At 44.8% G+C, this 27,902-nt stretch overlaps 1 protein-coding gene across 4 annotated transcripts in view; it reads left to right on the plus strand.

Moving 5' to 3' along the window:
- The window catches only part of PDE8B (phosphodiesterase 8B), a 226,777-nt gene that overhangs the window by 108,441 nt on the left and 90,434 nt on the right, over positions 1-27,902 (plus strand). For 2 of the 4 annotated variants that reach the window (XM_037032023.1, XM_037032019.1), the window contains exons 2-5: positions 8,726-8,785; positions 19,179-19,369; positions 24,709-24,768; positions 27,085-27,142. In XM_037032023.1, the coding sequence (XP_036887918.1) occupies positions 8,726-8,785; positions 19,179-19,369; positions 24,709-24,768; positions 27,085-27,142 (369 nt within the window). The remainder of the gene's footprint in view (positions 1-8,725; positions 8,786-19,178; positions 19,370-24,708; positions 24,769-27,084; positions 27,143-27,902) is intronic. The other 2 variants (XM_037032022.1, XM_037032021.1) reach the window with 1 other exon arrangement.

Genomic DNA, 27,902 nt, shown 5'->3' on the forward strand with positions numbered 1-27,902 from the left:
GGGTGCCCTGGACTGAGTACTAGGTGTGAAGGCTGGAGCTCGGAGTGGTGCGGCACAGGGGGTCCCTGTGTTGACTTTTAATTGCCACTGCAGTGCCAGAGGATGGCCTCTTCTTTCCCACACATTGTTTTCCAGGCACAGTAGGATGTGTCATCCTCTCTCCCACTTGCCCAGTGATGCTCACTGAGTGTAGTAATAATACAGGGTCCAGCAAAAATAACTCCCCTTTTATTACAAACTCATAAGCATGTAATTATGTAATATAACACTGTCACACTCGAGCACACCACATGACATTTCAGGTGAAATATTCAAAGTAAAACTATAAATTATTACACCCATATTACTACCCCACCAACCACACTAAGCAGGTGTGACTTCTGCTGGACCCTGTATTTCTTAATGAAGAACAGCCTTGTCACCAATGGTGACTGGGGATGGAGGGGAGGGCGTGTGTGGGGCCACGGTGAGACACAGTGCTGGGAAGCCCATCGTTGTTGGGTGCACGGGGTGGCTGAGAGCAGCCTCTCCCCCTTTCCCGGGAGCTGACTGCATTTGCTGCCACCGAGGTGCACATCGGCCTCCGCCCTCACTTCATGTTCCCTGTGCTCATTATTCCTCAGCCAGCTCTTTCACTAAGAAGTCATGTGAAAACTTTTACTTAAGGTCTCTTTGTGCACCATCTTAAGACCTTTCTGGAACAAATTGAGGTGTAAGTGAATATGTAAAGAGCACAGCCTTCCAAGTAAGAACGGTCTGGGCTTCAATCTCAACGCCAGCCTCTCAGGCAAGTCACTCAACCTTTTGTAAGGTGCAGCCTCTGTAGCTGTGAGGAAGTAGGACTGCTGTGACTGTGCCATGAGATGACATGTGGGGCGGGTTCCCCAAACTTCTGCCATACTGAGGTGCAGGACAGTTCGTCATCTTGAGCAAAGTCTCCTGGGTCCCAGCCCAGTTTTTTAGGATTTCATTTTACCAAGTTTCAGGGGAAACAGTCCGTCTTCCGAGGAAGTTTAAATGTAGCATTTTATTTTACCCAATAAAGACTTTGTTAGAGAAAATGGTACTGGATTGGCCAAAAAGTCCATTACATTTTTTTCCATAAAATAAAAGACACGTTTATCATTTTCTCTAATAACATTATTGATTTGGATATTTTGAGGATGTCAGCTGTCTCCCACTATTGACTTCTAGTGGGTAGAGGCCCAAGGGGGGGGGCACTAAACATCTTCCAAAGCATAAGACAGCCCACAGCAAAGAATTATTTGGCTAAAATGTTAATAGTACCAAGAAACTTCACAAACCACTTTTAACAGATTGGATCAGTCACAGCACCTTGTCTGAACACTGCTCAAATCTCTTCATGTTTCAATGGCATTTTTGCCTTTCTTGAAATAATAAAGCATAATATGCCAAAAATGTTGCATGTTCTCTCCCATCTTCCATATCAAAATGAATGCACAAAAATTCACTAATTTGGATGTCTTTTTAAAATGCACGCTGATACAACAGCTGTTACAATAACAAAATTGTTTCAAATGAAGTTAATGACAGGTGCTATTAGAGCCGTTGTAATATTATTTGACCAACCCAGTATATGTGCAATATGTAGTAGCCATTGCTCAATTAGTGTCAACCCAATCGTAGAAAATGGGCTTTTTTCAAGAAAATGAAATACGTTTTATATTTACTTTGCGTTATTTCAGATACACAACAAACCAGAGAGAGTAACTCGGTAAACACCTGTGTACTTACTACTCACTGCTTAAAGCAGTAGATCCGGGAGCAAGACATGCAGCCCGGTGTCTCCCTCCCTGGCCGCACCCTCCCCCCAGCAGCAGACCCACTTGCCTCGCCTGGGAATTTATAAGCATTTCTTTCTACTGTTATAGTGCTAAACTACCTTTGTCTTCAATATTTTAAAACTTTAAGTAGCATTCTAAGGCATGTATGTATTTTCAACTTTTTTATTTGATGTTTGTGAGATTATTTTGAATGGGTAGCTCTAGTTGATTTGTTTTTGTTGTATACTATTCCATTGTGGGGCTGTTCCTTCATATATTAGTTTTTCTGGTGATGGATGTTCATAGATTATGGGTTCGACTGTTTCCAAATTTTGGTTATAACTATGCTGCAAATGCTCATGTGAATGCCTCCTTAATAGCTAATAGTTTGAAATTTTTGTTTGCCTGATAACTAAAGGCAGGGCATTTCTTTATACTTGCATTTCCTCTTCTGTGAATTTATTTTTTTAAATTTTGCCCAGTTTTCATCTTGGTTGTCTTTTTATTGGCTTTTTGAAGGTTTTGTTATATGTTCTGGGAACTAGCACTTGTTGGTTTCTGTATTTTAGAGTAGCATTTCTTGGGCTGACACTATCTTTTTTTTTTTTTTTAAGAGTTTTATGCTTTTGAGATTGTTTTTGGTGAATAGGAGTTTTAAACTCTAAAATCAAGTTGATCTTTTATGTTTGTATTTTGATGAGTAGATATTTGCATGTCTGTATTTATGTGATAAAAGAAATCATGCCGCCAAATTGCTGTGATGGTTTAAACAGCAGGACATGAAACACAGAGTTCGGGGCTGCGTCACCCCGTGTCTCATGGATACGAGCAATCTTCGTGTATGGTGGGGTGGTGAGCACATAACCCAAAAAGACTATACAAGACATGTTTTACTTATTTTGACTCTAATTCAGGGATACTCTGTGGGGGGAATACTTCATCAAATGAGAAGGACTGTATCTTCCTCTGGACTAAGTGACAATCTTGTGTTTTTGGAGGGAGAATCTGGAAAAAGTCCCGCAGTATCTGGGTGCAGGTGTGACAGCTCAGGCTGAGGGGTTTGGCTGCCTTTCACTGGGTGAGTTGCTCTGTTGATATTTGTTGAGTAAATGAATGTGTAACAGAGTCTGATATTAACAGACATGTCTACTGCAAAGAATTGACCGGTGGTTTTCAGCCCTGGCTGCGCCTGAGGAGATGTAAAAATGCTGGTGCCTGGGCCCCATCCTTACAGATTCCGAATCTGTTGGTTTGAAATAGGACCCTGGCACTGACATTTTAGAAGTCCCCCAGATATATAGGGCTTCTGGGTCAGAGCATGGGAAGCAGGAGGTTCAGGACCACCTGCTGGGCACTGAAAGGTCAGGGCATTGAACTGCCTGGAGGCATAGAGAGTGGCCAGAATCACAGCAGGTGAGGGCCTGAGGCCGGCATGAAGTGAGGGCAGAGCGGACTCCCTGGGTGGGGCCATGGCTGACAAGAGACAGAGGAAGCAGTCTGGATGTGCCAAGGGCAGGGGGCCTGGGAAGCGGAGACCAGGATGAGCCAGAGATGTCCAGCCTTGTGGCCGGTGCTAAGGCCCATTGCATGGGAAGGCAGAGGGCAGGCACGGGTCCATTAAAAAGGCAAAAGTCAAATACAACCTTTGCTCACCCAGAGCTCAGAGGATTAAAGAAAGAAATTTGGTTTGGGAATGAAGGGTGGACAGGGGACATCCCAAGATAATTAAAATATCATTTTAAGGTTGTAGCTAACAAGGCAGCAAGCAGAGTTGATTAAGGGCATTAAAAGGCCTATTCCTGAGCCCACAGCTGGCCCCGTCTGTGAGTGAAAAATGAACTTTACAGTGGATTCCCCTTCTGTTGCAGTCAGGTTTGCCTGAGCTCTGTGTGTGAGCATTCAGTGCTGCAGGTTGGTGGGGCAGGGTTCCAAAGGAGAAGTGGTTGAAGTGGGGGAGATCCAGGCTTCCAGCTTGTTGTTGGAAGCTGGTTGTTGGAAGCTGGAAATTATGGAACAACTCCCCCCACCCACCCCTGCAAAGCACACGTGCACGCCCTCCCTTTCCCTTCTTGGTCCTCGTGGCCGCCCTGTTAGCAGTGGGACAGACTGGCTACCAGGACTCGAGCAGGGATTGCTGTACTGGATCATCTGTTTTGCAAAATCAGAATGGAGTCCAGAACCCCATAACACAAAGGTGGGCAGTGCCGTCTGAATTCTGTAAGTTTTGGAGCATGACGCAAGAGCAGTGCCCTGGGCCCCAGGAGAAACGAAGGCTCCTTCATGCCTCTGTTATATAAAATCTGTGTCCTCTTAGGCAGTTTAATTTAATTCCATTTATTTGTGGCGCACCAGCATTTTTTTTTCAGCATCTTCTAGATGCTGGGGATAAGATTGTGAAAAAGAGTCTGCGTCCTCGAGAAACTTAGTCTTGCGGAGGAGAAAGCTTGCAAACAAGTGACAAAGTCATCCCCGTGAATTTCAGGAGTTGGCTGAGGACAGGCGTCCGTCCTGCAGGGGTGCCGCTGAGCTCACACTGCCTTCAGAGATAGGGACATGTGGGCGAGGTGTGCTGAGCAGATGGGGTAGGAGGGGCTTACCAGGGGACCACTTTTCTCCCTGGAATCTCACTTCTTCCTGAATTGAGGGAAGCTCAAACTCCAGCCAAGTCGTGTAACGGAATTCCTGAAGCGGAAAGTCCTGAGGGCTGTGGTGCTCACCACCAGAGAATGCGAGCAGTGACAGGGGAGCTAGGCCACCTGAACGGGTACCTGACTCCTTCCTCCTGAGATTTTGTCTCTCTCAGCCGAGCCCCCCCCCCCCCGCCCCGCCCCGCACTAGCTGGTTTTCATCTTGCCATTTCTTCTCCATTGAAATGAAGCCAAGCTCTGTAGGTTTTAGGTAATCTTTTCTTCATCATTGAGATATATTTTCCCGACTTGCTTTCACTCTGTAGTTCCCACTCACAGCAGTGTCTGTTTTGTTTTTGCTAAATCTGTTACTGTCTACACAGAAAGTAGGCAAACCAAGTGTTTGATTTCCCCCTGGTCATAAATCCTGTTAGTCCTCTGCTCAAAACCCAGCATTTGGCCCTGGCTGGTGTAGCTCAGTGGATTGAGCGCGGGCCTGTGAAGCAAAGCATCACTGGTTCAATTCCCAGTCAGGGCACATGCCTGGGTTGCAGGCCAGGTCCCCAGTAGGGGATACATGAGATGGAACCACACATTGATGTTTCTCTCCCACTTTCTCCTTCCCTTCCTCTCTCTCTAAAAATAAATAAAATATTTTAAAAAACCCAGCATTTGGTTGGAGCTACAGAATAAAAAGGGAGTGTCTACGGATCTCGCCACGCAGCTGACCCCAGCGCGCCCGGCCTCACTCTGGCGTTCGCTAATCCAGCTCCCCCAGATCTTGTTTCCTCCCCGCGGTACCTGCGTGCCCTTCCCTCCGTGCCATTGCTCATGTTGTTCCTGAAGCCCGACGTTTCCTCCCCCAGCCCGGTCTCTGCATCTTCCTAGTCTCCATGACCCACTTGTCTGCTCAAAGCCTCCCTTAATCCTCCCACTTTCAAAAACCAGAATTATTATCTTCTTTCTCTCAACTTCTGAGGGAAAATATGTATCAACCAGAGTTCTGTATCTTGCTAAATTATCCACCGAAAGCAAGTGATAGACATTTGCAGATCAACAAAAACTGAAGAAATTTGCCCCTCATAGACCCTCTGCATGAGAAGCTATATTCCCCACTGCACACTCATGGGCCTATATTGCCAGCTTGAGATCGGCTAAGGTGAAAGTATTCACACCACAGAATTAGCAAATGCTACAAAAAAGGACTCTTCTCCCCTTAAAGAGCCTGGATGTGAATTGGTGGCCCTGCTGCATGTATACATGTATGTGTGTGTGTTACCAGGTACACACAAGTATCTGACACACTGACTGTTGGACTGTTAGCACTGCACCGCCGGCCAGCAGTCCTTCCTCACTCGGCTGCTGTGAAAGCCGTGTGGTCTCTCTCCACACCGTCGTCCCGTCCCCCGTTCCTCTCGGATGTGGAACTGTATTCCCTGTGCCCCACTCCCTTCTTGCTCCTGTGTTCTTGGCCAACTTGGTCCCTTCCTGGAATCAGAGCTAATATACTAATTGAGGGTCTGTGCATCTGCAGTTGCTCAAAGTTCGCTCTTTGAAGGAGCGACTCTTGGCTTGGCTACACAGACATCAGTAAATGGTCTCCTGTTTCTCTTCATAATTGGCTCTTACAAATTGGTGAAATGCAGGCAATAAGACGCCTGTGTCCGAAAGTGCTCTGACAACTGCAGTCTGTGAATATACCCGCTACAGAATTTCCTTCGTTGGTCACTGCCTTGCGCCAGCCCTCACAGCCAGTGAGGAGAGGTTCCAGGCTTCAGGGATAATTGTCCTTCCTGGGACACAGAAGCCAAGGTCAGAGGACTGGAGCACAGACTAGGAAGGAAAAGGCAAGCCAAGAGACATGAAGGAGGACGTGGTCAGACTAGAGGACCTGGTATAAACCGAGGCCCCCGGCTGGCAGTGGAGGTGGGGCTGGGAGGAGACCGGTAGAAGGGGAGGGGCAGGGGTCTTAGTGAGGGGCCACCAGCCCTGTGGTTCCTCTCCTGGGCTCTGCCAGGCAGGGAGCTATCGTGGCTGTGGAGAAAGTGGGTCCTTCCTGTCTTCTGGCAGAAAAAAGTCTTCTAGACTGGGTGTTGCCTTTCAGATTCCACACTGTCCCTCAGTGGCCATTGCCTGTTTCCCAGTAAGATCACTTGTGTGAAAGTGCCTAGCACAATGCTTGGGACAGAAGGGGGGCTTGGGGGGTTCACAGCTCCATGAGGTGTCCTGCTGGCAGAGTTTAAGGTGGCCTGTGTAACCACCTGTGCACATGTTGGTGGCCTACAAAGTACACAGGGCTGCCTGGGTTAGGTGTGAATTAGGGCTATTTTTTGGACAGCCTGGGCCCTTCTAGCAGGGATCTTTGTCCCAGACTCGGCCTTCCAAAGTGAGTTACTTCTTACTTTATTCCTTTTAAGCTCTTATTGATTTCTTATTTTGTTTATTTTCTTCCCCTGGGTGATTCCTATGGGATCCAGTTTTGCTGGAGAAGCCACTGACGGGTGGTCTCATTGGAGCGGCTTCTGTGTTGGGGATGCAGTGAACCCAAGAGAGAGCACGGCGAAATGAAAAAGATACCTCAGATTATCGATCAGATTTACCTTACTGCATCAAGTTGGTTTCACTTATTAATCATTAATTTTTAGTTTAATAAAATGCTGGCAGTTGCACTTCTTTTGAAGGAGAGTGTCTCTTTCTGACAATAAAAACTGTGTTTAGGGCAGAGCTGGGAGGGGGGCAGAGGCGCAGTGACACAGGAGGCCTGGCGACAGGCCCTCTCCCGGTGGGGTGACTCCCATGCCCGCAAGTGCACACCAGCGCTGGCATCAGCACAAACACCTTGCAGGACTTTGCTTTGCTTAGAGAAAAGAAGCCTGAGAGTGAGGCAGGCACTCAGCTTGAGCCTGTCGCTTTTACCTGAAGACAGCAGGGAAACATGGAAGGAACTTGTCACTGGTCCAGGGGCTTAGGAACTCGAGGCCCCCAGTTGGTTTTAGTTGCACCAGGGCTGCTGGAAGGACCCGCTGTCATCAGAAGGCCCCCTTGCTGAGCAGAGCAGGAGAGCCCCGCTTGGCCCACCTGTGAACCCCTCACAGCACCAGAGCCTCAGATGAGTGGCATCAGTGGGCTCTCCAAGTTTTCTGCTGGCCACTTTGATGAGAGGCCAAAGCCCCCCAGTCTTGTTTCTTCCCAGATGATGCTGGGGTGCAGTGGGGCTTATCAACCTTACAGAGGAAAAGAATGAAAAGAGTGCCCGCAACTTGTGGTGATGTGTTGGAGAAAATTCACACCATCAGGAGTTAAGCATGGGGAAAGAGAGAGAAAGGAGAAAGGTGAAATTTTTAGTCTTGCAAAGTATAAAGAAAGTGCTGGTTTTCCTGTTTGTGCTTTAACTGATTGAGCCCCTTCTGGCTCTTGGGCCATTGCGGTGTCTGTGGTCCTGTGAATTGCCCGAGGCGTCCTGTCTGGCTGGCAGGCCAGCGACATGTGTTGAGTGCAGGATAACCTTCCAGGTTGTGGCAAAATGACTGCAGCCTCTCAGAGAAAAACAGAACTGGATTCACAGATGTGAGGCCAAGTTCTTCAATCCAATTATTGAGAGAAAAGTCATTTTTAGACGTCCAAGTACAGTGATTAAAAGTGCACCCGCTGGCTTTGTGCTTGCAGCCAAAGGCAGTTGGAAGGTGCTGGCAAGTGAGCATCTTAGCTCATTCCTAGAGTCGCGGGGCGCGGTTTAGTCTCTGGTGGTCGCTGTGTGGTGTTTATCTGAGGAGATACAATGGAAGTGAATAATTTTTTCTTGGTAAATATGGGTAAGAGTAAGCTGTGTATTCCCCATACTAAAACATGAAGATAAGAAAAATAAGATCTAAATATAGGAACACCTCTTAAGACATAGAAATGCTTCATCTTTCACATTTGGGAGAAATTTTTAGTGTTTTGAAATTTCAGAATAACAGCCGAGCATGGCTCCCAGCATGTGGTAGGTGCTGCCTAAGTCGTTACCGAGTTGAGTTGCTTTCTTCCATAAAACAGTACGTGCTTATTGTAACAATCTATGAACTTAACGTGAAAAATAACCTGAAAATCCCCTAAGTTAGGATTTGGGGGATATAATCTCCTAGCAGTTTTTAGTGCATATAAATGTTATGTATTTTATAAAACCAGGATTGTTTGTACATAGCATTTTGTAAACTGACTCCAGATCAATGAACTGGATCCTCTGCAAAGTGGCGTGTGTTCCTGTGTGAGGAAGAATTTGTCAATTCTTGTAGCTTCAGACTCGACACATCTCATGTGCTGTCCTTTATTTAGCAGGTTTCTCCTGCGGAGGTACGCATTGGGCCCATGAGACTGACGCAGGATCCTATCCAGGTACGCCTCCGTTGCTCAGTGAGGGCTGCGCTTCCAGAGCACATGTTATAGGAGCAGTATTGGGGAGCCCCTTCTGGTACTCCGGCAGGTAGCCACCCTTGCCCCTCCATACATGCCTATACATAATATGTAGTGTGTGTATATGTGTCTTGCTTGCTTTTATTAATGTCATACTCGAGGAATCAAGTTGTATAAATATAATTGCATGATGGATTGTGAGGGAGGACAACTCTTCCACCGAAACACTGGTCTGTTGCATACCCTGCTACAACCAGAAAGGGAATACTCGTGTGGTAGAGGGTGGGGCTTTGCAGTGAAGCACAGCTGGGTGCAAACCGTGGCTCTCCCTCTAACCAGCTGTGTGACCTTGCATGTTTTGCTCCACTTCTCTACCCAGCGCCCTGTGTGCACATGGAGATGATAATGCTTCTCCCATAGGGATTGTGAGTTAAATAGAAGAGCCTAGAAGACTGCGGGCTGTGGAAGACAGTCAGTAAAGGATGACTGTTGTTGCTGTTGGCTGGAAAGAGAAAATGACAAAAGGGCCTTCTTTCTTGTCCTGTGTGGCTTAAGCCAAGCAGCCTTCTGGGCTCTGTAACCCAGGGGGAACAGGAAGTGTGTCATCCCTCCAGCTCCCCATGGTCCCTTCAGAGAAGCATGCATGAAAGGGGCTTGTACCCTCTTGGATAATTGTTAAATCCCCTTCTGCATATACATCATTGTGGTAGGCCTCAGTCAGTGAGCCGCCTCCTTGTGAAAAGTGTAGCTTGTTAGCGCCTGGGGCTTGTCCTGCACCTGGGACAAGTGAAGATGTAGCAGAGATGTACTAAACAAATTGACGAACTTGTAGATGAAAGTGAAAACCAACCAAGGAAATGTACTGTTTGATTTATGAGCGAATGGAAAAGAAAATAATGTTTTACCGTTGCTTGGAAAAGGAAATGCAAATCTTGGGAAAGGAAAAAGAAAACAAAAGGAAGAGATTTAAGCTTGGGAAAATTTGATGAAAACAAACTTAAGAGCAGAGAGAGAGAAAGAAATTACTAAAATAAACATAAGCCACAACTATCTGTGCAAAATACAAATGAGTGGAAAATTCCCATAATCATTCTGGACACACATACTCTGTAGTCCATTTCGAATAAAGGCAGTGACTATTAACACTATCTATTCCCAAAGCAACTTCCAGAATATTTCTTAGGATTAATTAGTATAGTTTTTTAGATCTGTTACTTTGATTTACTTTCATTTTTGCCCTGTGCTTACTGGCAATGCATGCTTATGATAAGCAAGTCTCATTCTTTTAAAAAATGTAATTGATCAATTTGTAAAGTATTTAAAATATTCATAAAGGTACATGTGTATACCCATATCCACTTTTATCAAATATTAACAGTATACCCTATTTGTCTGATTTATTCAGAAACAAATGATTACAGATACTGTTTCAGCCCTTATTTATTCCTTTGCCTCCGTAAAAGTAACCTCTATTCAGAAATGGATTATGATAGATATATAATGATTCTACATATGTATGCATCCATTTATAATATTTTGTTTTGAATATATTTTGGCTTTATTTGAAAGGTAACAAGCTGCAGGCATCATTCTAGAATTTTTCTTTATTTAACATTATTTGATTTCATATATAAGGATCTGTTGCCTAATCTAAGGTCACAGATTCCTTTGTTTTCTTCTAAGAGTTTTGTAGTTTTAGCTCTATGGTCTATTTTGGGTTAGGTTTTGTGTTTGGTGTGAAGTAGGTCTTTATTCTTTTGCATGTGGATAACTAGTTGTCCTAGAAGCTTTTGTTGAAAAATATTTTTTTCCTGTTGTTGTTTTGATACCTTTGTCAAAATTCAATTGACCGTAATTATGAAGGTTCATTTCTGGATTCTCAGTTTTATTGCACTGATATGTCTGTCATATGCCAGTACCACTCTGTCTTATTATAGCTTTGAAATGTGAGTCCCCTAAATTTCTCCATTTTTCTAGATTGTTTGGACTATCTTTGTCCTTTGCATCTTCATATGAATTTTAGAACCAGTTTGTTAATTTTGGAGTGGAGGGGGACCAGTTGGAATATTGCTAGTAATTGTAGTAAATCTGTACATCAATTTTGGGATTATTACTATGCTAATTTTGTCTTTAAATCCATTAACATAGATGTCTAGAAAGACATTTATTTAAATTTTATTTTTAACTTCTTTCAATAATGTTTCATAGTTTCCAGTGTATGTCTTTCATATTTTTGTTAAATTTATTCCTGAAATATTTTATTATTTTTGATGGTATGGCAAATGGAATTGTTTTCTTAACTTCATTTTTTGGGTTGTTTGTTGTTAGGGTATAGAATTACAATTTTTTTGTGTGTGTCGATCTTGTATTCTGGAACCTTGTTGAACCCTTACCAGCTCTTACAGTTTTTTGTAAATGCCTAAGGATTTTCTACCTACACGGTCATGCCATTGCTTGCTTCTTCTAATCTGTGTGCCTTTTATTTTAGTTGCCTAATTGTCTTGCTAGGACCTCCAAAATAATGGTGTGTTTAGTATTATAAGATAATGTACTCCCAGATCTTTTCCCAAAATGGTTGTACCATTTTATACCCCTACAAACAATACAAGAGTGCTGGTCACTCCAAATCCTTGGCCATATTTGATGTAAAGTCTTTTAATTTTACCTAACCCAGTGGCTGAATAATACTCTTTTATGCTATTTAAATTTACAGTTCTTCATGACCAATGTTGTTGAACACTTTTTAATTTGCTTATTAGCCATTTCTAATCTTTTGTGAATATTTGGTTAACCTTCTGCCTATTTTCAGTTGGGTTGAGTTTTTAAAAGTTATTGTTGTAGGAGTTCTTTATATATAATTAAAGTTTATTGTCAGATTTTGAGAATACTTTCTTCTAATCTGTGGCTCTTGTATTCATTTTTATAAGTCTGGGTTTTGAACAAAATTCTTAATTTTGATATAGTTTATTACTTCTTTTTTTTTAAGATTTTATTTATTTATCTTCAGAGAGGAAGGAGAGAGGGAGAGAAATATCAATGTATGGTTGCCTTTCATGTGTCCCCTGCTGGGAGTTGGCCTGCAGGGAACCAGCCTGCAACCCAGGCATGTGCCCTGGCTGGGAATCGAACCGCGATCCTCTGGTTCGAAGGCCTTATTACTTCTTTTATGGTCATTGCTTTCTGTGTTCTAAGAATCTTTACCTATTCCCAGGTTGAGAAGATAATTTTTCTTCTAGAAACATTTTAAGTTTTCATTTTAGATCTATCATCTATCTCAAGTTCATTTTTGTGTGTGATGTGATATCCAGGTCAAGGCTCATTTTCCCCTCATGTTGGTGTCCAGTTGTTTCAGCTCTACTTGCTGAAAAGACCTATATGTTCCTTCCACCACTGAGTTGCTCCGATGCCCTTGTTACTGATTCTTTAGTACTTGTTGCAGCTTGTTTGGTGGTTATCATATAGTTGATTTTGAGATTAATATTCCACAAAAAGCTTTTATAAAATATGTATCTCTGTTGAATACAGAATTCTCTATTCATGAATTAACTATTAATTATACTCTTTGAGCCACCTTTATCTTAATTTTTGACTGTGTGATCTATTAGTTTTTATGGCAGTAGATTTGTCAGTGTGTTAACATTTGCTGATATTTTGAGTCTATAGTGTTAATTTGTATTCTCGATTGTGCTTATTCTTGGTGACTGTCCCTTTTGTTATCTAGTATGTCTCTGGAAACTTTTGCCTTAAGTTCTGTCTACTTGTTGGTAATATCGCCAGATCAGCTTTCTTTGGTTAACATTTTTTCTGGCATATCTTTTTCTGTCTTTTCATTTTTAGCTTTCATTATAACTTTGTATTAAGTATGTCTCTTGCAAACAGCACATAGCACTATTTTTCTAAGACCACCTCGGACAGTCTATTTTTTGATAAGGCAGTTCTGTCCAGTTACATTGAGTGTGATTCCTGATACAATTAGTCTTATCTTGTAATTTCTGTTTTATTACCCTTTTTTCTTTCATTTTTTTGTATTTCTGCTTTTTATCAAATTGAGTTTTCAGAATTGCTTTCTATTTTCTGTTTTAGAAGCTAGAGGTTATACTTCTATTTTTTAAGTGGTTACCCTTATTTTTTAATACGTATGCTTAGCAATCAAATTTTATAACCAAATCTCAAGTGTAACTGTATTTCTATCATCTCAGACATGATCTGGTCCTCAGCAGGATTTACATATCTCTTAACAGCCCCACTCCTCATCACTGGAAAACAGTCGTAATTTTGGATTTATTAGGTACATTAAACACACAAAATATTTTCTAAGTTGTACTACTTATAAGCTATAAGATATAATAGTAAAGGGAACACCACAGGCCTACCACCCAGGGCAAGAGCTGGAATATTTCCAGTGCTGCTGTGAGACCTGCCTGGTGCTGTCACATGAACTTGGCCCCAAAGGACAGCAGGTGCAAGTGGTCAACAGGCCTTTAAGTGAGGGAGAGAGTAATTGAGATTTTTTTTAAGATAAGAAGCTTAGAACTAAGGATGATTTTAGTCCTTGGTCTCATTCAAATGTAGAGTTTCATTCACTGACCTATTCAACAAGAATCTGTTTAGTACCTATATCTTCAAGGCTCCACTCGTGGTGCTGGCCAGGGGCAGAGAGACTGCATGGTGGTCCCCAACAACCCAGAGGGGTCTGGTCATTCAGCCCCATCATTTGTAACGCTCTAATCTTGGGGGCAGGGATATGTAGTTAAATGTTTTTGTGCTCTTCCTACTGACCTTGCAACTGTCTTTTAAACAAATCATACCACCTCCTAGTGCCTTTGTTTTTGTTTTTTTGCTCCCTTGGAGAAAAATATCTATCTGTTACTTCACTGGAATCCCAAAAATGTTAATTAGCTACATCAACCAGAGCCCTTAGGTCTTGGGAGGAACTCGATAAGCTCAGGCTGGTTTCTGAGTTCACCAGGGGCAATTTGCTCCCACTTGAGGGCAGGCATCTCGGGCCTCCGCCCACCCCTCGTGAGCTGGCTGGAGCTCTGGTAGGAGCTGAGTGTGTGGTGGTGCTGGGGGGAAGCGCAGTGGGGGATTGTAGAGCATGTCTCTCCTGGTGAGTAGCTGTGACTCACAGTAAAAGCCATGCTTTCCAGTCTTGGCAAGAAGATAAAAACTTTTGTAGGGGAAATATGATGAGGCACTCCATTCGTATCAACATGATAACATCTGAAAATCCAGTGGCTTTTTGGGCTGCAGTGCCCGAAGTGCAGCTTCTCCCCAGTGTGCAGAGCTGACCTGTCTCTGCTTCGAGTGCTGTCCCGCTCCCCTCACACTGGGTTTTCCTCCTGGGCGTGGACGCGGAGCCTCACAGCTGTGACCTGGGCTGTTTCCTCTAAGGCAGCACGTCCCCTTAACATTTATTTTTCCATATTGTATGGACATGGATTTTCCTGGAACTGTTATGTGTCAGAGATTTTATGTGTTGGAGACCATGTGGCCTCCCGAGGGGCGGTTCCTGATGTAGTAGTAAGTGGAGCGGCTGAGTGATGGAGACGTAGTAATGCACCGTGGTTGGCGTTTCCCCTCAGGTCGGTCCTCGTGCTGCTACCGGGTGGTGTCCTCTACCTAACCAGTGGTTTGGTGGAACCGCAGAGTGGGTTGGGATTTTCGTTCCATACTTTAGGGGGTAGAAATAAAACTGTCAGAGGTTACTTAACACAATGATTACACAAGCTCGGGGGTCAGGCTGACCTTGTTCGGACCTTGCTAGCCATGTGGCTGTGGGCAAGTCTCTCAACCATTTCCAGCCTCAGTTTCCATATCTGTAGAATGGAGGTACTGTCTACTTTCCAAAGAATGTGTTAAAGGCTTATTGCATAAGATATCTAAAGCATTTTTAACATAGAAAACCTGGCCCTCAGAAAATTCTCATCACACTTTAGTGGTTATTCTCATCGCTTTCCTAGGGACAGGTGAGGTTTCTGAGCCATTTTTGGCCAATTGAATTGGCCCCTTCTCTGGTCAGATTGGTCAGTCCTTTAGTATGATGTAGACACAGCTTATGTGATCTATATGTGTGGTCTATTCTGGAAGCTGCTTGTTACCCAGTTTTGCTTAAAGCCTAACCTAGTATTCCGAAAATTGGATGTTTAATAGTTGATATTTGTAATCCATTTGGAGATGTGGAGGACATACCCTTATTTAAAGACCACTAATAATAATAAACACTTACATCGTCACCTTAAGGGAAAGCCAGTTTTGTCTTCATCTTTGTCATAGTTAGCCTTTACCAGAGGAAAGGTTCATTCTAATTCAGCTATCAAAGAGTAATTCTATAAAGTAGGCACTTTGCTGCTACTTCAGCCCACAAAGCACTCTGTAAATAACAATCGTGCAGCGCATTGCGGGGCCCCTCGCATCCCTCTTTCCGGCCCTGCTGTGACTGGCCTCGGCCTGGTGGCTCCTGGGCTCCTCGGGTCCAGCCCAGACAGGGGGGTGCAGTGCCCCCACCGTGTGGCTCCGTGACCACGCCCAGGACACTGCACAAAAGCAGGTCGTTAGAGAGGGAATTGGCCAACAGACAGGGAAGTGCAGCAAGGAAGTGAAAAGCGGTTCTGGCCGAAGTGAGATTTGAATTTGCTGTAAACGCGGTTGGAGGAGAAATAGCCCACTGTGGGCACGTGGAGACTGCTGCCTTTGAGAGATTCCAGACAGGTCACCAGAGGACATTAGGCGGTGCAGGTTTGTTGAAATAAACGAGGAAAGTGGTTGTGATGGAAAGGGTGAACTGTCGCAGAGGAAGTGATGCCAGCGAAAAAACCTGCACACTCATTCAAGGCACTCTGGGGATGTTTTATGGCATTGAAAGTACAGAGGATAAAATGTTGGAAGCTGAGCCAAACTTAGGAGTTTATAATTCACTAAGGCATAGAAAAGATTTTCATTTTGCTTATTTATTGAAAAGTCATCTTTCTGAATATTTTATATAAAAAGAATTTTAAATTCTACCCAAAGAAATTCTCTAGTGAGTGCTTTTATAACATGAATACTCCTGTTTTAAAATATAGGTTTTATCATTCAGATAGGATAAGGCCAACAGATCAACAGATGTCATTGGAAATAAGTTTGTCCCTCACAGCTCCCCAGAGGAGGGGGCGTGCCGCAGCCAGCAGGACCACAGCAGTGGGAGTCAGGGTTGGTCAGGAGGCAGAGAGAGCAAGGGGAAGACGCAGGCGAGAGCCTTTACTGTGGTTTCTGTGGGGAGAAATGGATGAGGCAGGGTGAGCTGGTTTGGCTGGTCTCAGTCATTTCAGGGGAGTCTGGGGCCAACGGGTGGTCACTAGCTGTCTCTTACCTTGCCCTGGAATGATAGGGCAGGCGGACAGTGGGCCTGAATGTTGGAGCTCGATAAATGAGGTGGTAGGGTACGGCTCTGGGTTGGTTTGCACATTAAAAGTGCCTTCCCAAGACATGTGCTGTCTCTTCAGGTCAGGCAGGCTCTGGACATGAAGGCTTCAGAAATACAGCAAATAGCAGGGCACAGTAAAGACAACACCCCACTTTCAATCAGTCCTGCAAGTTTCCATGCGAAATCCAGTTCAAGGTCTTAAAATGACCTCTGAGGCCTTCCTGTCATCATGGACGGTTCGTACAGTGAGAACGTCAGCCCTTCTCAACCTCTCAACCTCTCACCCTCCCCTCTGTCATACCGCTTCCTTGTGGTTCCTTGAACACAGCAGGCGAATGTCCCATTGTGGAGGCCACTGGGACTGTTTCCTCAGCTTGGAGTGCTTTTCTTCAGATACCAGCTCGGCTTGCTTTTCTGTTTCTTTCAGGCATTTGCTTGTATGTTGCTTTCTCAGTGAAACCCACCCTAACCACCCTCCTTAATACGGCTACCAACAGTCCACTCCAGTTCCCTTGCCCTGCCCTACAGTTTTTACACGGCACATACCACTTTCAACATTGCACGTCATCGGGTGCTTTATTGCGCCTGCTGTTTATTGTTTGTCCCTCCTCCAGGGCATAGCAAGCGGTCTTTGTTTTGCTCATTGGCATATTCCAAGCGATTGAAAACAGTGTCTGGCCCAGAGCAGGAAATATTTATTGAAAATGACATAATTTTCCTGAAGGTAGAACTGTCCAGTTTTTTAAAGGACACATGAGACAAGCGAGGCGAATATCTGTAGCGACATCCAACCACCAAATACTGTTGTGTTCTTCTTGCATTAGTCAACCCCTAAGCCAAAGAAAGGGGTGAGCTTCTTGTCCAGCCATCCACGATTCAGCCAGAGAGATGAGGGAAAGAAGTTTCGTCACCTTTTCTGACTCCTAGGCTCTGCACGTCAGGTTTCTCACGGTAGTAGCACAGCCGCGTGATTAAAGGGCCATTGACTGCGCACAGAGAGCGGTCCCTTCTGCCTGCTTCTGTTCCTGTAGCTCCCTTGTTAATGATTCCATCTGCAGGGCTTCTCTTCAGAATCCACAGGGCTGTGCCCCACCTCCCACTCCTTCCTAGAAGTAGCTCTGTGGCCGGAGTTTTTAGGAACACCCTGGACTGAGGAGGAGTCACTGACTTGTGCCCAGAGAGGGCTCTTAGTAAGTGGCCATCTCCTGTGTTACTGGCTTGTGATTTCAAGCCACATACTAAGAAGAACATGTCCAAATCATGCCAAAAAGGGTGACTTTTCCGGAACATGGCTTTGAGAAAACAGTAAAACAAAGGTCATTTATGATGCAGTCGGATATTTAATGATGTTAAGGAATCACCGGAGAAGGTTAGGTACAAATGGCATTGACTTTTCTTTTTGACAAAAGTCTTTATCTTTAGCAGATGCATGTGGAGGAAATGATTCCATGTTCGAGATTTGCAGAAGTGAAACGAGGGTTGGGAGAGTGCATAGGGGCGGGGAGGAAACCAGATGGGCCAGGAGTTGCTTACTGCTGAAGCAGGTTAATGGGCACCTGAGGTTTTTTATGCTGTTGTGTCTACTTTTATATGTTGCCAACTTTCAATTAACAAAACATTTTTGAGATATAATAGTTGGGCAGGTTTTTTTGTTTCTGATTTTAAATGAAACATTTAATATTTCATCATGAAGAATGGTATTGGCTGGTGGCTTAAATTCTCTTCATGTTGAAAAACTACCCTTCCTTCCCAATTGTTTAAGCCAGAAGTCCATAGTGAAAAATATTGAATGCTTTGTCAATATAATGAGATTATTATGTGTTTCCTTTTAAAATTTTTATTTATTTATTTATTTATCTTTAGAGAGGAAGGGAAGGAGAGAGGGCGAGAAACATCAATGTATAGTTGCTTCTTGTGCGTCCCCTCCTGGGAACTGGCCTGCAACCCAAGCATGTGCCCTGACTGGGAATAGAACCGAGATTGTTTGGTTCGCAGGCCCGCACTCAGTCCTATTATGTGTTTCTTATTGGACCTATTGCTATTATGTAGTCTTATTCCTATTAATAGTAATTGCCTCTTGCAATTTTTCAGAAACCCCTACAGGTAGTTAGCCTTTCACTCCTCAGTTATTTCCTGAGCAGCTAGTTGTAAGTGCCAGCCCATGCCAGGCTCGGGGTGTAGCAAGGAAGGTCTGAGACCGGTAGGTCCTTGCTGTCCCAAAGCTCAGTTCTAGTGGAGAAGATAGACCATAAACAAAGAAATAAATGAACAAGTCCAGGTGATTTTGTTCACATAGCTCCCTTGTTGATGTAGCAGGAGGCGAGGAGTCTCCTGCTTTCTGGCTGCGGGAGAATCTGGGTCCCGGGGCCCAGGGCTGGTAAGGGGAGCACGGTGTGAAGTGCCGCTGCCTTCCTTCCAGTGGCGGGGCTGCGCTCAGTTTGGCCCCCGAAGCTTTACCTTTCCTGACCATTCATTCCAGATTCCGGCAAGGGTTGAGTGTCAGAATTAGGTTTTGAGGTTGTTTTGGGTTCCCTTCCTTTCCTGTGTCTTTACATGGATGTAAGTGCTAAGTTCACAGAGGTAGGTGGCCTCCAGGTACTGTGAGGCAAACGCCACCTGCACTAGAGACAAATGGGTGTATATGTGAGTGTTCTTCTAACCTGTGTGAATTATCCCGTTAATAATCTCACTGCTTAATCTGTTTAAAAGCAAAGTCACTTAGGAAATTTTTTCAAAAATCGCCACTTCCACCAGAGGGGCGCTGCCCTTGTCATGCTTGGCAGTGAAGACACGGTAGGCCAAAGAGACAAAATGCTTTGCCCAAAGACACACTGGAACCCTTTGAGGGAGCTGTGATTTGCACCCAGGTAGCTTCCCTCCAGAGACTGCATTTTTAATCAGAGGCCTGTTTTTAATACGGTCTGTAAGGGCAATACTTTCTGTCAAGATGCCATTTTCTGTGTGTTTCAGGTTCTGCTGATCTTCGCCAAGGAGGACAGTCAGAGCGATGGGTTCTGGTGGGCCTGTGACAGAGCCGGCTACCGCTGCAACATCGCCCGGACTCCTGAGTCAGCCCTGGAGTGCTTTCTAGATAAACATCATGAAATTATCGTCATTGATCACAGACAAACTCGAAACTTCGATGCCGAAGCTGTGTGCAGGTACCTTCCTTAATTTAATGTGCTTAGTAACGGCCATTTAACAGCCTCAAATGAAATTCATTTGTCGAAGTCTTTAGTTCCATCCCAAATATTTCTAAAATAGGAGCTGGTGTTCTTAAATCGTATATTCAGATTTCTGTGATGAAAGCTCTAGCTCCTATAGATTTATCTCACCTTTTCTATTTTTCCACATTTGAGTTCTGATGAATTTAGAGGTGTGAGCAGGCACCACTGAAAACTTTGGGATTTTCTTCCCCCTGAGTATTGCTCATATTTCACAAAAAAGCATTAAAATTCATACAGTTCTTATTATACCGCCATGGTTTGGATGCACACCAGATACTTTAATGTTAATTATTCCGTCCCAAAATGAGCAGCAGAAATGTGTGAAGTATACGTTTTCTCCCTGCCTGACTCAGATGGGTGGATCCTGCGCGTATCAGGGAGCAAGGCAGCCCCTTTGCAGCAGCAGAAAATCACCCGGGATCCGAGCCCATCCCTGATCCAAGCCCGTCCCTCTACCCCCTGCCCTGGCTCATTTACAGGAACCTGGTGCTCCGGGGAGGAAACGCATGCCAGCCTGTAAATAAGCACAGTCCTAAGAGTTAGCTCTGGGTGAACTGATCCATTTAGCAGAAATGGAATGCTTTGAAGCTAGACAGGAAGAAGTCACTAATTAAATGCAAGGCTAGGCCAGACTCCAATTACGTATGGAGCTGGAACTCTCTTGAAAGTATTAAATGAAATGAAAGGTAGGGGCACTGTGGCTTCTGAGCACCTGGGTGCCCTGACAGGAAATGAGGGGCCCGAGAGGAGTTTCTTAGCACAGGTGTCCCTTTGCTGTTCTTGGACAGTTTTCAGTTTCCCAGAGAAGACTTTTTCTTAAGGAGCCTATTTTATTTGTTTATTTCATTTTTTGTGTATTTTTTATTGATTGTGCTATTACAGTTTTTCCAGTTTTTCCCAGTTTATCCCCCTTCCACCCTGCCCCACCAGCCCTCCAGCATCCCCCTGCCCTGGTTCATGTCCATGGGTTGTACATACAAGTTCTTTGAGTCCTCTGTCTCCTATACCATTTTTTATCTCTCCCCACCTATTTTATGACTACTAATTATGCTGCTTCTTCCCTGTACCTTCCCCCCCCCATTCCTCCTTTCTGTCTCCTTACCAAGTTCCCTCTGTGTGATGTCCATTTCTCTGATTCTGTTCCTAGTCTGGTTGTTCACTTAGTTTTTGTTTTCATTGTTTTTCTTTTCTTTTAGGTTCATTTGTTGATAGTTGTGAGTTTGTTGTCATTTTATTCATATTTTTTATCTTCTTTTTCTTAGGTAAGTCTCTTTAACATTTCATATAATAAGGGCTTGGTGATGATGAACTCCTTGAACTTGACCTTATCTGAGAAGCTCTTTATCTGCCCTTCCATTCTAAATGAAAGCTTTGCTGGATAGAGCAATCTTGGATGTAGGTCCTTGCCTTTCATGACTTTGAATACTTCTTTCCAGCCCCTTCTTGCCTGTAAGGTCTCTTTTGAGAAATCCGCTGATAGCCTTATGGGAACTCCTTTGTAGGTAACTGTCTCCTTTTCTCTTGCTGCTTTTAAGATTCTGTCCTTATCGTTAATCTTGGGTAATGTAATGATGATGTGCCTTGGTGTGTTCCTTTTTGGTTCCAACTTCTTTGGGACTCTCTTGGTTTCCTGGACTTCCTGGAAGTCTATTTCCTTTGCCAGACTGGGAAAGTTTTCCTTCATTATTTGTTCAAATAAGTTTTCAATTTCTTTCTGCTGTTCTCCTTTTGGCACCCCTATAGTTCGGATATTGGAACGTTTCAGATTGTCCCAGAGGTTCCTCAGCCTCTCTTCATTTTTTTGGGTTCTTGTTTCTTCATTCTGATCCAGTTGGATGTTTATTTCTTCCCTTTTTCCCCCCAGATGGTTGCTTTAAATCCTGGTTTCCTTCTTGTCACTGTTAGTTCTCTGAATATTTTGCTTTATTTCATTTTTGGTAACTTACTTGTTCTTTCATTTTTGTTCTTTTTATTTGTCCTTTTATTTGTTCTTTCATTTTTTGACCAAACTCAATCAGTTATGTGAGCATTTTGATTCTCCATCAGATAGGTTGGCAATCTCCTCATCTCTTAGCTCACTTCCTGAGGTTTTGCTGTGTCCTTTCATTTGGGCCATACTTCTTTGTCTTGGCCCAGCTGATAGGTTGTAAGGGGGCGTGGCCTTAGGTATTCATGGGGCAGGGCAACCCTCTTCACTGTGCTGCCTGTGGGGAGGGGCCAGAGGGAGTACTGCAGCTCCCCTTCTAGTCTCTAGTGCACTTTCCAACAGACTCCCAGGTCAGACTGGAAGTATCTTGCTGCTGTCACCCCTGCCTTAGCCCGAAGTCAGCTCTGAGTCTCAGTTTTTCCCTTAAGTCAGTCCCTCTCCTGCAGCGCCCCAGCTCGGCAGTCAGCCCCGCCCCTTAGCTGCTTCACCCCAGTTTTTCTGAGTTGCCCTGGAGGTTCGCCTTACCAGTCTGGTTGTTCTGGTTGATTTTTCTTTAATTCCTTGGTTGTCAGAGTTCCATGCAGTTTGATTTTTCTGGCGCTTTTGGTTATTTATTGAGGTTAGACTGGTTGTTAGCCTCCTTTTGGTCATGCAAGGAAGCGAAGGGTTTCTACCTAGGCTTCCTTCTTGGCTGGAGCTCTCCAAACACTCTAAACCTATTTTAAAATATATGACTGGCGTCAAGTAATTTTATCTTTCTACGTAGGAATATTTGCCTATTTATTATGCATATTAATAAATAAAATGTATCAAAATATTTGGAGAATATTTTTAGTAGTTAAAATAATTTTTCCTTTTTAAATGATTTTCAAAGTAGAATTGGATTCTTTATAACTACTTTTTCTTGGTCTTGACTGACTTTAATTACATGATTTTGTGGTAGAAATACCACAGTCCTTTGTGCCTACATAGAGTGATTTAAGACAAGCTCCAGATGTGAAAATAAGAAGTTAATAGGAAGAGTTCTTTTGATTCGGGCAAAGGCCCACTTCAGCAGGTAGCCTTTGCAGTCTAACGGGAATGGGGAGTTCCATCTCCTAATAAACGGGTGTTTCTCTGAGCAGCACACGGAAGCAGTGGGTGATCTGCGCGCGGTTCGGGAGCCAGGTGCCTACCTGCTGGCACTCTTCCCGACCGTTACTGGTGCCGCTGAGCATGGCCCGACTCCCAAATGCCTGACTGCCAGGATGTGCTCCCAACAAATGTGCATTCTTTGTTGTCCTCTGTGGCCCAAGGTCCCTGGCTTTTGAGCTAGACTGGATCATAGCTTAGCATACCTCCTTGGACCCCTGCCCCGTCTGTCCCCAGCTTCCCCTTAGTCTTCTCAACCAGGAAGAGGTCCAGGTGGCTCTGATCACACCAGTTCCTTGAGAGGAATGAGAGAGAAGAGGGAAGCAGCAAGGAGCAACCTAAAACACAGAAGGCATCTCAAAAGGATCTAAGCAAGTGCCTGCTCCAGCCCAGTTATATTCATAACAGTGTTTGAGCCTCTTGCCCAAGGCCCACCCCTTTGAACGTAGTCCAGAAGTGTGCTCTTGATACATCCCTGGGGAGGAAGAGGCTGAACGAAGATGAAGAGTTCTCAGTGTTTCCTTAGAGATTAGAGCCCACTCCGGAAACACTGTGCATCTTTTTCATTAGGTGCCAACTGGTATCTCTGCTCAGAAGTCAGTAGGCTACTGAGTAGAAAATGTGTGTGGCGTCACCGTGCCAGCCCTGACCTGTGTGTTGCATGGAAAGTAGAGGGTGCTCCTGCCGGAGGGCTACTGACTAGTCCCCCTCCTCACAGTTTGTTTAGGCGTTGTCTACAAAGGTCCTTGTCATTCTGCCACCATCCATCCACCAGGGAAACCTTCACTTCCCAGGAATACAGCAGCTGGTTGTGCTCTCGAGCCTTTCACCCTCACAGAAGGAGGTCTCGAGGAATAGGAAATGGGGAAGGTACACTTTTTGAGAAAGGTCAGGAAACTCTGGAGTTGAAGAGGATGAAGCAATACAAGCTGGCTGTCCGTGGGGGGCAGTAGAACAAACGTGTTAGTGGAGAGGGTCTGCAATTCCAGTAACTAGAAAGAAATCCAGGTATCTTCTGTTTCACACACTGTTTGGAAGCAGCCTTAAGCCTCCTGTTCTTGAAGACAGTGGTTCTTTTTTCAGCCATCTCAGCATAAGCAGAGGCCAGACCCAGGAGGGCGGGTTGGGAGGGAGGTCAGAGCAAGCAGGCTCATTTGTGCTAGGATTCGAGTGTATGACACTTGATTAGTATGCATCCATTTCACGGCCCCTGACCAGAGTAGTGCAGAGTTTGAGCTGTAGCAGCCACAGCGCATTTTCTAGGGAGACTCCTCGACCTCCAAATTCGTCATCCTTGTGTGTTATGATCCTGTGAAATTCCTAGGGAATAAGCTAACTATGTACAGGTGGTCAGTGATGACAGTTGCCGTATTGCAACATTTCTCAGCCCCAGTTGGTGACCCAATTGTTTAGAGTATCTGAGGGCAAACAGCAGGGTCACTGGAAAGCTAGGGGGCTCTGTGCACCATTTAATGTGTGGTAACTGGCATGCGTATATCCAGCTACGGGGGCGGGGCGAACCTTCCATCTTTATTATGAGGTTGGTCAACTTTTTGCACTGTCTACTATTTAAAAAAAAACACCCAGCACAATTACCTCCCCAAGAACAAACTGATAACTAGAGAATTGTAGGACGGCCAATTGTTTTGCAGAGTGGAATTTCAATCAGAAAACGTGGAATTTAAGTGGGATTTGCTGGGTTTTGAAGTGGAAAATTGGCAGATCTGACCTACTGGATAATTGCCTGGGAGTTAAAAAAAATTCCTTTTTTTAAAATAACACAAAGAGATTGTCCTAATCCACAAGGGCATCTTTCTTTGTTGTCTTCCATGCATTTTCAGACCCATCCTATTTTGTTTTGTTTTTTAGTTTAATAGACTTTGTTTATTAGAGAAATTTTGGGTTTACAGAAAAATGTACAGACAGTACAGAGAGTTCCCACCATTCCCATGTACCCCCTGCCTTCCAGTTCTCTTATGTTAACATCTTGCATTCACCTGGTACACTTGTTACAATTTTGTAACGTTGTTCAATTCCAGTTAACATCCCCTATGATGTTAGTTCCAGGTGTATAGCATTAGTGGTGCCGAACACCAGACTTGTTCCTTAGAGGAAGGTTTGATTTTGTGCCATTTTCAGTGTGAAGCCATTTCGCATTGGTTTAATGTAGCAAAGCCCAGGTCACCTGGTTTGACTTGGCACCTTCTTGTTGCAGGTCAATCCGGGCCACAAACCCCTCGGAGCACACGGTGATCCTCGCGGTGGTTTCACAAGCGTAAGCTCGCCTCCCACCCCTGCTGGAAATAGTCCTGTCCTTTCTGAGCCATTTGTCTGATGGAATCCAGTTTGGGAGCTGGCAAAGCAATGGGCATGTCCTCAGCCCTGTGGCACCAACTTTAGATCATGCTTTGGGGGGTTTTCTTTGTTTTGTAAGTTTTCTCTCTGTCACATCTAATTGCTGTTACCACATATTTATACATCTCAGGAAAAAGTGGTTACTTCATTATATGCTAGACATGAATAGAAAATCTGCGGAGGAGGAGGAGATCTGGAGAGTACGTGATTCTAGCTTATCTTTTTTCTTTAAAGAAAAGAGACGGGGGTGGGAGAAGAGATGGGAGAATGCTTGCTTAAGAAGAAACGAATGGCAGCATGAGAACGAGGAGGCGCATTTATAAATCCACTGTGAGGAAAGGGATGTGCAGTTTACATTTGGGGACAGTTACGTGACTAGAAGCAGGACTAGGTTGCCTGCCAGTGCTGGAAGGCAGGAAAGAGGGATTAGGCTGTCGGTATGAGATTGTGGGATGAGAAACTGGTCTGCCGGCTTTAGAGTCTGAAACGGCCGACACTTAGAGTGGGAGATCTAGAAGGAAAAAAGTTGTTCGTACAAACCACAGGGGTGGGGATCTTTGCAAGTGTCAAATATGTTCTAATCACTTAACAGCCATCATTCCCTTTGGAGGGAATAAGACCTAAAAGGAAGGCCTAGGGTCTACTGGACTTGGACCCATTGTGGCAAATGGCACAGATTCTGCAAGGAAGGAGCTGACTGGCCAGTCACTTGCGGGAGCTTAGGTCCCACCCCAAGCAGGCCGGAGCCAGGGAACATTTGAAATTCTCCACTGCAGAGTGTGATGGTGCTGTGGGGAATCCTGGCCCCAAAGTCTGGGCCTGACGGAAGACTTCTCCTTACCTGACACCCCTCGAGTCTCGTGTTAGGGGTCTGCTTTGATACCTGCCATGGTCTGTGGGGCAGGGAAAGTGAAGAAACTGTCCCCATTAGTTCCTTCCTGCTGGGAGATGGCACCACAAGGGGACTGAGTGAGGGAAGCTGAGATGGGCCATCATCCTTCTTCAGGATGACGTTTTATCTTCTGGGGACTCAGGGCACCTGGTGTGGACACCAGAGGTGCACCAGGCCACGTGGCACGTCCCCCAAGCCTGGCTTCCTCCATGGGCCCAAGAACAAAGCACTCTTTTAAGTTCCTACTCATATGGCAAAAATGTGTGCTTGTCCTTGACGAGTTATGGTTTGCTGTGGCCGGTTATTATTTTTCACCTTTTCCCCTGCAGTTTAATAAAAGGTTTCTTAGATGGAGAGAGTAATAATAAAAATGAATGCCGAGTTTGTGCCACTCAGCTTATGAAATAAACATCAATAATAAATAGAACATTATTAATACCTTTAGAAGCCATTTAGTGTCCATCCTGATTTATCAGTTAGCAAAGGCAGAACCTTGAGTTCTGAGGAGAAAGGGAGTTGGGGAAGACAGCTTTTCCCTGGACATGTAATGCCACAAAGGAGCACTGGTATTGCGCCTCCTGTTTTCCATCTGCTCCTCCACGCAATCTCCTCCGTTCCATTTTTCTTCCCTGTTTTCCAAGGAATGTGTACCATGTCTCGGAGAATCTTTTCTCTGTCATAATGGTGACAGCCCTGCCCGCCTTCACGACAAGCCAACCCACACCCCCACCTCGTACTCACACTGAGTTCTGAGACCCAGCTATAAGCTCAGTGTAGGAAACTGTCCCATGAAATGAGTGATAACGACCAATTTTTGTTTCCTCTTCTTCCTTTCTAACTTGGCATTGGTGACGACAAGTCTTTCCCATTTGGCTATTGGCTGAGGCAGCTTATAATGGCCGTTGTCTTCCTCACGTTGAGAGGTGGACCCTGCTAGGTCTTGGCGGTGGGGGTTGTGCTTCTAGAAGGTTTGGGGATGGCAGAGAGGACAGCAGTCTCTGGGGTGAGCAGAGCACCTGCCTTGTCCTTTCATGGGACTGCTCCCCTACACTGGCTACCTCCAGAGGGCAGCCCGAGCTGGAGAGAGCCACTGACATGTGCTGCGTTGATGCTTTCAGGCACACTGCTAGTTTTGTCTTTACTGTTTTGTTCCTTTTTTGCATCTGGAAGTCAGATGTGGGGGTCTGGGTCCTGGAGGGCAGGTGCACCTGGTGGGCACACGCTTGTCAGGAGGCCATTTGGGGGGCCAGTGCCATGGTCGCCTCATTGCTCTCTCTCCATGTTTCAGTGTAAGGAATCCTGGTTTGTATCTGCTGAGTGACCACATTTTCTGCTTTGCTGCAGATCGGGCGACCATGAAGAGGCCTCAGTCCTCCCTCTTCTTCATGCAGGCTTCAACAGGGTACGTAGACGATGGCCCGGCCCCTCCCTCGGGTGCAGGCAGCTCATCCCTAACTCTCCCACAGCAGCAGAGGCCAGTGTCCGTGGATAAGCACTGAGGGCGTTAGGCCCTGGGACTGTGAAGGAAAGAACCGTTCTCAGGGTGGTAATGAGCACCTGCTGCTAGCTAGTTAAGCTTCTTTTCCTTTTTCTCTCATAACTTCATGATGACATAAAACACATCTTATTATATGGGGTTGAAATTCTGTGGTCCCAAAGTTATCTCACGTGAGTCAGTCTGGGCAGTTAGAATCAGTGTGTGCATGTGGTTACAGACGTCCGCCGAGTCGGCTCCCGGGGCTCGTTTGTGTTCAGCAGGCGGCGGCACGGCATTCTGGGAACTCCTGGCTTCAATCATAAATTTTGAGAGCGACGACACGAATGAGACTGCCGCTCCACTGGAAAATGAAGATTGTTTACCCCAGGGAGGCTTACCAACAAACCGAATAACAAGGCAGTCTTGGTATCTCAGGTCTTTTGATAGGAATAATCTGGGCCTCAAATAGATGGTGTTATGCATTCTGTTTCTTCAAAAATAGGATATGGCTTTTGCCTTGTGACATATGAAGATTCTTTTGGGTGCTTTAAGTAACAGTACATTACAATCCCCGGTTTAAAAAAAAAATCCTATCTTTGTTGTAGACCACAGAGGAGCAGAAATTGCCATGAGCAGCAGTGCTGTGCTTGGGTCGTTTTCTGCTCCCAAGTGGAAGCAGCCGTGC

The sequence above is a fragment of the Sturnira hondurensis genome, unplaced genomic scaffold, assembly GCF_014824575.4.
Source record: "Sturnira hondurensis isolate 20B ecotype Veracruz unplaced genomic scaffold, ASM1482457v3 Scaffold0021354, whole genome shotgun sequence".
Taxonomy (NCBI): domain Eukaryota; kingdom Metazoa; phylum Chordata; class Mammalia; order Chiroptera; family Phyllostomidae; genus Sturnira; species Sturnira hondurensis.